Source organism: Mytilus trossulus, chromosome 4 (genome assembly GCF_036588685.1).
Source record: "Mytilus trossulus isolate FHL-02 chromosome 4, PNRI_Mtr1.1.1.hap1, whole genome shotgun sequence".
Taxonomy (NCBI): domain Eukaryota; kingdom Metazoa; phylum Mollusca; class Bivalvia; order Mytilida; family Mytilidae; genus Mytilus; species Mytilus trossulus.
Genome location: NC_086376.1, coordinates 83,233,171 through 83,245,364, shown reverse-complemented (window position 1 = coordinate 83,245,364; position 12,194 = coordinate 83,233,171). Strand labels below are relative to the sequence as shown.

Here is a 12,194-nt window from a genome sequence, read left to right as displayed (position 1 = left end):
GTAAGATGATCTTTAGTTGTTTACGCGTTATTCATTTTGGGTCGACTGGAAGTTGTCCATTGACGATCGTACTACATCGTCTTATTTTAACCTGAGGCATAATTCATTTTCTAATTGCACATTTTTCTCCGATATATTTCTTGTAATTTTTGTAATCATTTACAAACTGTGTTCAATCTCTTTCTAGTACTGTCCTTATAATAGAGGGACCATGAGAGATTTGAACTATCTGTAACTAAGAATATTTTTGTACAAAAGTTCTGTTTATCATTCATAAAAATAAACACACAATATTATTATAAAAGAAATGACTTGACTTTATAAATAATTCTTTCAAAGTTCCTTTAATCCAAAGTGGAATAAAAAGCTTCATTTTATTGATAATATGCACTATAAACGTGTGAAGAGATAATCAATTTTTCTTTCGTTATGTTCACAAGGCTTATAAGTTGATACCTCCAAATCTTCTACATAGTTCTTTGTTGAATTTTCTATGCTACATGAACTAAAAGTCAGGATGAAGGCACCGAACATGATACACATATTCAAAGCAGTAAAGTCAGATAGACAATTTTCCTTCCCTTTGCTAATTCTGATTATCAAATTTACTTGACAATCTCTTGATATTTTCTGTACACTGATTAAAAAGATAACAGTCAAGGACAGTTCTGAAAACACATTTGCTGTTGTGTAAATTAAACATGGTTTAAAATATGTCTTGAAGATGCACGACCAATGCTATCATTATGCATAGTATGTCTATAAAAGACCTATAGGAGTGCGATGTGACGACGTTCTGTCTTGATTCTGCACCTGCAATGTAAATATACCCTTTAAAACATGTATACAAAGAGTACTTCTGTATAATTATGTTTTTCCCCAAAAACACGTATCAACATATACAACCCCCATAAAATAGAAATAATAATAAACGGAAGCAAATACAAACTAAAACAAAAAAACAAAAAAAATATCAACGAAAAAAAATTATACTATATTGTTAAATAAATCATCTAGTGTTACTTACAACTTGTATTGTTGAAAAAATATTATAGAATGATTTAAAAAAATATAGAGAAACAAAAATATAAAAAGGGAGACACAACATGCGCTTCTTGCTAGAGTGCAAATTGTTATAATCTTTTCATTCCTATCATTATTTTAATACAAGTAGTTACAAAGTTGCATCGAATGTCTTTTGTTTTGTTTACTGGAATTTTTTTTAACCAATACCTAAACATTTTCTATATATTGTCCTTTTAACTTCATTTTCTTTAGATAATGATGTTGTCGTTGTCGGTTCAAATAATTATTTGAGAAAATGGATACTCAAACTAAAAAGTACAAGACAAAGTGTCAAGCCATGGTTATTAATTGAATAATGATCAAAAGACAAACAACAATCTACAAAACATTATTTTATCAGAAAGAACTCCACCAAAATCCTGAGGTTTTATCAAATGCTTCGGTAGAGTACACATATCCTGGTCCAGATATAGCTCCAGTCAGAATATATACAAATCTGTTTCCCTTTATTTTTAAAAAGTGCAAACAAACACACCGGTAAAACTGTATGTATTATCAAATATAAAATTATGATAGCAAATATATTAAATGATAATATGTAGTATCATAGCGTGCGATACACTTGTTTCGTTTCTGCATGGACTTATTGTTGTAAACTATAAGTTTATGATAGGTATACAACTATGTTAGATATTTGGTAGCATCAACACAAAATGGAATAATAAATCATATAGGACCTTACTGTGCGCCTCTACTTGCTGACCTCTTCTTTATTTTCATATGAATCGGAATATCTACAGACATTTGTCAAAAAACGAGAAGATTAGAGGAGTCAGATAATATCATTTCACAGATAAAGTTCTAATTTTCATTCCCTTTTAAAACAATATATTTTTTTATTGGGTTCCATTACTTTATCCTCAAGAACTAGAAAATAAAGAAACAACTGGACTGGCTTCCCCTGCCTCATTTTTAAACTTATAACTTGAATTTGACATAAGGATGTACTTAGGTGAGGTTTTGGTATACGTACCAAATGTTCGTACTCCTTGGTGTTTTTCCATACGATACAATGTAAAATATTTGCCCCATAGCACCCATTTGTCTTTAAACATAAGACTTTATAGCTCATAAAGGTCATTTGAAAAAAATAAGCAGATTCTCGATTTTCTTTCGTTTGATTTGAGACCCAAAAAATGCCAATACAAGTATAAGGTAAAAGTCCGAGTCAGCCTTTTCACGCCATTTTTTTTTAAATCAAATATTTGAAAAAGGAGCTCCATGACATATCAATATTTTTAGCTTATTTTGATCCTTAACTAATACTCTTTAAGCTTAAAGTATCAATTTTGAATTTGTTTACCTTAGTTCATCTAAGTACACCCTTAAGCGGTCATCTCAGTACCAGAATTTATGACAAACGAGACCATTTTAAATTTCCAATTGTAAGTCCCAGTATTCCAACTTCATCTTCATATGGGAGATACATTTCCAAACTCATTCAGTATTTGATTTTAAATATATTTTATTCATTAAGATATTCAAAGGATTGAGCAACAGGCACAGCCTATAAAAGCTCTCTCCAAGGTATATGTTCAAGGTATAATTCAATTATAACAACTGTATTTAAAATAATGCAATACAGTGGAACATGCATGCTACTTATGAGCACACCCGATAAAGTATATGTTTACAGTGTTACTTATTCAGTAGTCACGAGCTTGCAGTTGATATTCAGACTTTACAAAATGTCACCAGTGTTTGAGCAGATAGATGAACTAGTGTATGTCAAAGAACATCCTTTCATCGGAAGATATCAAGACCTTGTTGATAAATATTCAGTACTATTGAATGTCATGAATGATGTTCAACATTGTACTTTGTTGGCCTTTTTAACCTGTTTGGATTCGAGCAACACTAATGAGGCTTTTGTAGATGAAATGCGCATCTGGCGTAAATACAAAATTGAATCATGGTATCTATGATAATTGGATATAGGATATAAATTCATTTACGTGTTCCAGTGTCCTATTTATGTATCTAAAAATCAATATTTTGTGTATGAGCTTTGCATTTCATTTTTGGGAAATAGATACTAACTAAAAACAGTAGAACCCTTTTGACCATATTTCTCTTTTTTGACAGCAACATCAAAATGCTTATTTTCGGAACGATGATTTTCTATAACAAATAAGATGTCATTGTTAGGAAGATGCTAGTAGATAAAAAAAAGTAAAACCTATTCTTATATACTTGAGATAATGAATATTATTTTCTTATAACAGTAGAAAAATCAAAATGACGTCACGTTTGCATATAACGTGTGTGTTACATTTTAATGATGTGTCGTTGTTCTTCTCTTATATTTAACGCATTTCGCTCAGTTTTAGTTTGTTACTTCGATTTTGGTTTTTTTCATGGATGTATGAGTTTTAAACAACAGAATACAACTGTTGTCTTTATTTACAATGATTTTTGCTGGGAGAGTAAACTGACGAACGGATTCGATCACGATATTGATTTATACTGTGATGTATTTTATTTATGACTTTATCATAATTGAATCAATAGAACAATTTCGTCAATTTTCATGTCACGATTTTATCATTTACATTATTATAAAACTAAAAGGTATAATTAAACCTTACTACGACACCTACATTGCCACTCTGCTATTCCCAATGAGGGTATTAAATTACAAACATCCAGATTGCACTTGGAAATCGCCCCCACAATGGACATACTTTATTTTGAAAAACTAGTATCATCTCACTTTGAAAAGGAATAACTGGTAAAACTAGTATCCCCACATATACTTTTATACCATCTACGAAAGAGGTTATTTTAGAAAAATCACAAATTCTTCATTATATATCAGTATTTAGTAAAAAAAAAAAAAAAAAGGGACGGTGAAATTATCCAGTTTTTATACTGGAAACCTTTACTTCACAATGATCATTTTAAAATCTATATGTTGTCGTCTGGATACTTCACTAAATATCTTTTAAAACCTATCTCCATTCTTTCTACAACAAAATATGGCCTTTGGAAATAATGTTATGATGAATACTCAACCAGTGGTGGTTGATTCTGAAAATGATAATTGATACACTTCTACAGTAATGTATATCAATATGATTTTTCAACGCTTTAGATAAGTGTTCCCTTGTCGAATTGAAAAATGAATACATCGTTTCATTGAACAAAGCTTCACCTTAATAAGGAAACGGAGATATAAATTCTATTTTTTGGTTATGAGCAATCTTGTACAACTACACCAAATACGCAGACATATTTTTATAGTTTGTTGGATTGATATTTTAGCTGACAATCGGTATGCCTTTGGGTATGATTTGTTCACCAATTCTGGACAGTTTTATTTTATGGACTTATATGGAACAGAATTTATACAGCACGTTCTCTAAGTAAAAAAACCCTTCGCGCATTGGTGATGTCTTCTGACTAAATAGTAGTTTCACTGAGTGCTTATATAACAGCATGAACCTGATTTTAAGAATACGACGATAAGTTTAAAGTCTGCTTCATATCTTAATATTTTCTGGATATTTGCACATAGGCACGCCTTCATACTAAAACGCATGAATCATTTCTTAGCAGCTATCTTACCTGTGGTCCGTCGTATGATGTGTACACATTTCAGTATTTCATTTTCGCATTTTTATTTCATTGGAATATTAAAAAAAATATATATTACCTTTAACCTTAAGTAAAACAAGTCCTTTTAAGTTACTCCCTTTTGATTTAGCTCGACATTCGTATTCTCCTTCATCATTTTGAGTGACATCTTTTATAATCAAAGCCCAGCCGTGCTTTGCTTTAACAGATAACCGTGAATCTGTTGAATACACATTCCGACCAACAGCTAATGGATACATAAAGGTATCGATTTTTCGTCTCCATGTTACCTTCAAATCAAAGGAAAACATATCGTTGTTTTTATTTAAATGCTTATTTGGGAAAAAAGTTCTTTACATGGAAATGTCAACTCCCGTAGTGTTTCCTTATATGTAAACCATTCATAAACATGAATCTAGTTTTGTGTATGGATTTGCAGTGTGTACCTGCATTTTCATAATTTAAGGATGTACTGAGGTGAGGTTTGAGAATTTGTGTCAAATGTTTGGATTCCTTGGAGTTTTTCCATACGATACAATGTAAAATATTTTGCCCCAAAACACCCATTTATTTTTCCACATAAGACTTAAAATAGCTCATGAAAGGTAATTTTACGAAAGGAGAAGGTCCGGTAAGAACCGATTTTGTCCTCAAATTTCAGGTTCATCTGACGAATGATTTTTATCACTTTTTAAACATTTAAGTGCCTATTTCATTTGAATAAATTGTTTTATTTGAAAGATTTTAACTGATTTTGTCATTAAAAACGATCTGATTCAAGCTCAAATATAAAAAATCTATCAAATATGCCAAGATTTCACTCTACAGATGGTTTCTGCGTCATCCGTGTTCATTCTCAACCTTTATATATGATATGTATTATGATAAAATACAATTAACATTTCAATATTAAGAATGAAGACGAATGCGGCCAATTTCGTTTTACACGCAAACCGTCAAAAATTTAACTAAAATGATAGAATTGTGAAGATTTCAGTAATTTAGCATGACTTAATGGTGCTAGTACCGGATATATGTGCATTGTTTTATCATAAACAGCCCATATTTATGAAGCAGAATTATTCTGCTGTCAAATAAAAAGCTTAAAGTTTACATTTTAAAAATTTTGTAAAACTGCTATATTTTGGGGCTAAAAAGGGGTCTTACTGGACTTACTCCTTTTAGCAGATTATTAATTTTCTTTCTTTTGATTTGAGACCCCCATAATACCAATGTATTTATAATGTTTAAGTTCGAGTCAGCTTTTCCCCGCCATATTTAGAAAATTAAATATCTTAAAGAAGCTCCATGACATATCAATATTGTTTAGCTTATTTGTATCCCTAATCAATGCTCTTCTAGCTTATAATATTAATTTTAAATTCTTGATTTATTGAATTCCACCTTAGAACATCGTTACGATGATATTTAGAATGTATGATATATATTTATACGAAGTTACACTTCAACTGATTGAAGCATAATGGCAAAAGGTATCATATTTGACAATTTTAGTCAATATGACCACTTTTATTGCGCACCCTATTGAACCTTTCCATAGATTCACCTGATAGTTACCTGTCCATTTAAACTTTTGGCAGTTCCATTGTCCCATCTAACAAATACAACAGGTATTGTTCTCTGTATAGTTAATTCACTCAGACCTTTAAATTTATTCTAACTGAAATCTATCACTCATTGATTAATCTACCAGAGTAAAAAGTTTATCTGCTAAACTGGTAGAAATCACATGTTGACTATAAGTATTTTAACTGTATATGAGTTTGAATGTAGTATATTTTCAAACTGTTGAATGTAAACACTGATTCAAACATTTAATAAAAGTTGATTTCTGAAACAAATCAACATTATTCCTATTTCCCAAAAAAAATTGATAAAAAAAAACCAAAAATGCAATGAAATGGCGATTTTTATATATGAAGGCCTTCTTAAAAGTATTCTATAACTAAACATAAAACTAAAAGATTCAAATTTTCATACGAACAATACTTTTTTTTCAAAACAAACTTGTTATCTATTTTGAACAGATTGAAAAAATATAATAAATGTTTAATAAACATGAAATCACAGGCATTTCTTTTTATGTGAAACAAGTAATTTCTATCAGTTTAGCAGGTAAACTTTTTACTCTGGTAGATTAATCAATGAGTGATAGATTTCAGTTAGAAGAAATTTAAAGGTCTGAGTGAATAAACTATACAGAGAAAAATACCTGTTGTATTTGATAGATGGGACAATAGAACTGCCAAAAGTTTAAATGGACAGGTAACTATCAGGTGAATCTATGGAAAGGTTCATTTGGGTTCGCAATAAAAGAGGGATGAAAGATACCAAAATTCGAGAAGTATTGAACTATTAATGATATGATAATGTTCGAATATCAAATCAAAGTTGTTGGCTTTTGCTCCTACATGGTTACTTTATACTCATGGGTTATGGATTGCTAAATCGTACATGAAATTTTCGCGAGATGGGATAGCCATCAAGCGGAGAATAATAGTTATCAAAGGTATTAGGATTATAATTTAGTAAAATCAACCCCCCAAAAAAGTATTGAAACAATGACAATATTTCGCAGTTATACATTTAACCGTTTAAAAAAGACTAAAAGGTATTGTTTAGTTTCATTGAATTGACAACCGAGATTACATAAATGCAAATTTGTAGTTTGTAGAAAATAGATAAAAAATAAACAGCAATTTTATAATTATCCAACTGAAAGAAAGTTTTCAAAGCTTCAACTGTGAATTATTAGGAACACACTTTTAGAGCTTATATATTAGTAGGTAATGTAAAGAATAATCTAAAATTAATAGCACTACTGTTAATATGATGTTATATAATTTTAAAGAAGTTCACTAATAAATATGATAGAAATTTGAGAGGTTAGAAAGTTTCACTACAAATATTTAAATGAATATTTTTACGAGGCAAATTTCTGTTTATAAAATGCAATAATATTCACTTTTGTGCTTTGTATGCTTTTTTTAACCAGACTAGACTTAGTACTGGGGTTGAAATTGTTCCAATTAAGTTCTCCTTTTTTCGACTTTACACATGCTTGACATCGTATATTGATATTTATAGACATATCCTATAGTTTATCCTTCTGGTTTCATTCCAATTTGTATACGTTATTGCAAAAAGCATATATATGTTAGAGCAACGAAAAAATATTTACAACATGACAAACAGCAGAGATCAGTAAATATAAATCATTATAAGAAAACACAATACATTAAATAACAATAAGAGAACTGATTGACAACGCAGATTTTATTTAATTACGCATTTTTTTAATAAGTAAAACAGACATTAATTTAAATAAATACTGTCATTTGGTAATGTTTGGCCAAGAGCAATAGAAGTTTGCAAATATTTAGGCCTAACTGAACTATAGGCATGTATTCATTTTCGACCCACTGCATATTACAACATTTGCATAAACAACGTACTTATCGAGCCATGTCAATAATAGTTATCAAAAGTAGGAGCATTATAATTAAGAACGCCAGACGCGCGTTTTGTCTACATAAGACCCATCAGTGACGCTCAAATCGAAATATTTATAAAGCCGAACAAGTACAAAGTTGAAGAGCATTGAGGATAAAAAATTCCAAAAAGATGTGCCAAATACGGCTAAGGTAATCTATGCCTGGAAGAAAAAAATCCTTAGTTAATAAGTCTTCCTGTTTCAATGTTCAGCTTTAGTGTACCACTGCGCAATTTAGTAAAAAAGTGTGAACTTCAATCTAAATAATGTTCAAACCAAAATTCTAATATTATCTTATAAATACTAAGTATTGCGCTCCTTTCTACAGATGATAACCAGCTGTTAGCTGTGTTGTGCTTAGGGAGTATTCTTTCTTTTCTAGGTTAAAGCATTAGGACATTATGAATTATCAAATTCAAAAAGACACAATTATTATGGTATTTTGCCTTTCTTTTTGCAAATATGCTTTGTTTATATCTAATACTTTTTTCTTTGTTGATATATTTGCTTGTTTTCATAGTAACTAAGATTATAACACAACGTTGTCCGCTATACCACTATTTTTGACATTTTTACAAATTATGACTGTTTGCTTTGTTAACAAATCGTTGTCAATTTAAAGGAATTTTAAGCAACTATTATACAAGTGCAGGAAATGCAAATACATTGTAATCTGTAAAAAAATTGTAAGCTCATTCTTTAATATGGCAGTTTTCAATTTTTGTTCCAGCTGTTAAAACAAATAAGAACATATGCCATACTTACGGTTCTTATGCCTGATGAAATAACAGCACAACGTAGAGAAACTGTGCCTCCAACAATAGATGATACGTTGGTAACAGGAATATCCACACTACTTGGTGCAACTCTGATAGCTAAAAACAAAAGAATATCTTTACCTTGCGATTGTTTAAAATCAAGAATAACCAATGTAAATACAAGTATCTTTCATAGGGAGGGATAGTTCGTTTTTAGTAAAATATTAATCTGCCTCAATGAAAAACGGACAATATGAGGAATCTAGTTTCCTCCATAAACAACATATATATAATGTGCGATTCGCGTATGATTTTTGAAAGATGTGATTTATTCTATTTTTTTTTTAAATAGTTGTGAACTGGTTTTGAAGGTCAGTATATAATGAAAGTTTGCGCGAAATTAAACTATCGAGGTTTAGACAGTGACCCTTGTTGTTCGTAATTCCTTTTTAATTGAAGTTAAATTTTCATTTAAGAATTCTGTTTTTTTTTTAAATGTACTGAAGTTGTATGTAAAGATATAATGTGATTTGTATGATTTTGTAGATGTTTGATTGCTGTCTTTTACCGGTATTGTTGATTGTGTGATATTTATAAACCGTGATTTGTTTTCGTAGATGCATTGTTTCCGTATTTAAAACATGAACTGTTATTGAGGTTTGATATTAGAAATATTGTGATCTCTGAATCTATAGTTATTAAAATTGAGATGGTCATTGCACCTAACAGTACCTAAATATTGTTTTTTTTTGTTTCTGTGATGCTTTTATCGTATAAAGGTACATATCTGAATGTGCTCGGAGATGTATGTTTTACAAAAATCGATTTAGCACATAAATACTTTATGTCCGTTTGAACACAGTGAATTTAGAACATAATTACGTTTAGCGAACGTGTTTATCAATAGACAATCGACATTCAAAAGAAAACCATGTGTGCCCGCTTTTCCCCCTAATTTATCCTGTATTCATATTAATGAATATTCTAAGGAACACTGAAAAGAAACTTGCATTTTATTTTCCCGTTCAGCTTTATTAATACCGTTATCTCACTAAATAATTTGAAGTTCGGTATCTATGCTGAACGTCTTTGTGTAATCGAACTTGAAATTAAGGATACATCAGATACAGTGAAGTATGCCTTAAAGCTTTGCTTACATCTATAAATTGATAAGGAGGGTAGATAAAGAACACAATTTTACCCGAAAAGAGATGATTTCAATTCTCCAACGACGCATATTTGATGTCTAGTCGATACGATATTTCATAGCTTACATGTATTTTTTAAAATTTTAATGACAGAAAGTTGCTGCTTACAAGGGAACTCTAAGAACAATAATGACACATGGTTAAGTGGAAGATCTTAATTTAAAAAATATGTTGTACTGGTATACGCCATCACGAGTTGAAGACCTATCTGGACTATCTGTTTCACAGATGACGACGGAGATGTTCCAATTGTCGATCCTCGAATAGAATCTACCAAATTAGACTTATCAGCAGAATTTAACTTACAAGAGTGACATGAGGGATGTCACATGGGGAGTAGTATCTGCCTACTCTTCCGGGGCACTTAAGACCCCATATTTTATAGTTTAATTCCTGTACTTTAGTCTATTTCTCATTATTTTGTCTTTTTGTTGCTTTTCGTTTTAATGTCAGATCATTTATGCCTTATGTGTTTAATTGTCTCTTCAGCATATTATATATCTCTCTCTTACAATGTTATTAGAGATCCTAATAGTTTTTACTTATTATGAATGCATACCTGTCATAAGGAGTTCAATTGTAATTATCCCCAGTATATTTAATTCCATTACACAATTGTTGTCTTTTGCTAAGGTTTTTTTAGTACTTGAATGCAGTTCTTTAGCAACAAACACATAAAATTCTTAACTTCGTTTTACAATGAGTTTTTTTCATATATTGCCATACAAATTTTGTCAGTTGTAACTTGTTAGTGATTTAATAGATGTAAATAGGGTAATAACACGAATATATGCATGTTGAATTTCACTACAAAAGATCATGATGATAATTATGAAAATTACTAAAAATATAATGATGGAACCAACAATTACATGATTCAAAAGAAGATAATGACTCAGATTCATGCAATTCTAAATAATTATCGGTCATTGACAGTTGAATGAAGACATGAAGAGCCGATGTTACGGGGTATAAAGCGTTAACAGTGTATCCGCTAATCACGACACGAATTTTTGCATACCTATTAAGCTTACACATAAGTCAAATTTGTTATCACGATATGACGAAGCAACTGAGCACAAACTAAGGTCCTTTTCTATTTAAAAAGAAGCTTATTCCTTTTCATTATACCATTTATTTTTTACTAAATTATGTTTTTTTTTCACGCTACGATACAAAGAATATTAAACAAGAACATCAAGGGAGTAGGTATCACCAGACCTTTTTTCAGTTACTATGCTTCGTCAATATAAGTCTTAATATTCTAAAAAGATGAATGTCTTAACTTATATCTTCTTAATTATTCATCTTTTTATTCCGATTTCAAAAATCTACGAAATATTTCATTTTAAGGACCTGTCATTAATGATGAGGTTTGATAGACAGGCTTCCTTAAAAAATCTATTGCCAAAAGTTTCAAAGGTGTTATAAGTTGGTGACATTTTCTGTTTCTGTAAGCCCTTGGTGAATAACGTATTTACTAAAAGTCAATATTTAAGAATTTATTTTTGGTAAAAGGTTGTGTTAAATAAAAGTCTTTAAAGGCCAAATCGGTAAATAATGTCCAATAGAGACAATATGAATCGATTATATTATATCTTATAATTATGAAGAGAATGTTTGGGTTAAAATTCGTGTACAGAAAAGGATTTAGAAAATAATCACCCTTCAAATAAGACGGTAAAACCTGACTGCCAATTTAGCATTTGCATTGTTTATAATTTTTTCCCGTGTCGACACATCCTTCAGAGAGTGGGCTTTGAAGAAGATGTAGATAGTATTTGTATGTTAACTTTGTTATAAAACAGAAAAGTTTTGTCTTCAATGTTGTTTCCAAATAAATATGTGTAGCTTATCTCAATAAGAATCAAAGTGGTCCCTTGAAATCACCAAGCGATTTTACTTTTTTTCAAATCCTTCATCCAGAAAGCTCAATAATATTGAGAATGGAAATGGGGAAAATGTCCAAGAGATACCAACCCGAACAAAGGACAGACAGCAGTCAAAGGCCACCAATGAGTTTCAACGCAGTGAGAAAATCCCGCAACAGGA

At 30.4% G+C, this 12,194-nt stretch overlaps 1 protein-coding gene across 1 annotated transcript; it reads right to left on the bottom strand.

Annotated features, from left to right (window-relative positions):
* Window positions 1-330: 330 nt before the first annotated feature.
* On the bottom strand, window positions 331-10,884 carry LOC134714242 (uncharacterized). The gene is made up of 4 exons (XM_063575484.1): window positions 10,702-10,884; window positions 8,942-9,051; window positions 4,742-4,952; window positions 331-813 (listed from the first exon to the last, which is right to left on the bottom strand). Exons 1-4 carry the CDS (start codon window positions 10,748-10,750, stop codon window positions 707-709), a joined length of 477 nt encoding a protein of 158 aa, XP_063431554.1. The 5' UTR covers window positions 10,751-10,884; the 3' UTR covers window positions 331-706.
* Between the last annotated feature and the right edge of the window lie 1,310 nt (window positions 10,885-12,194).

Bases quoted from the DNA above. Each gene is read 5' to 3' on its own strand.
- LOC134714242 (XM_063575484.1), bottom strand. From the start codon at position 10,750: ATGGAATTAAATATACTGGGGATAATTACAATTGAACTCCTTATGACA. The intron at 9,052-10,701 runs GTATGCATTCAT...TTTTGTTTTTAG, and splicing joins AATTGAACTCCTTATGACAG to CTATCAGAGTTGCACCAAGT. The intron at 4,953-8,941 runs GTAAGTATGGCA...TTTGATTTGAAG, and splicing joins TTTCATCAGGCATAAGAACC to GTAACATGGAGACGAAAAAT.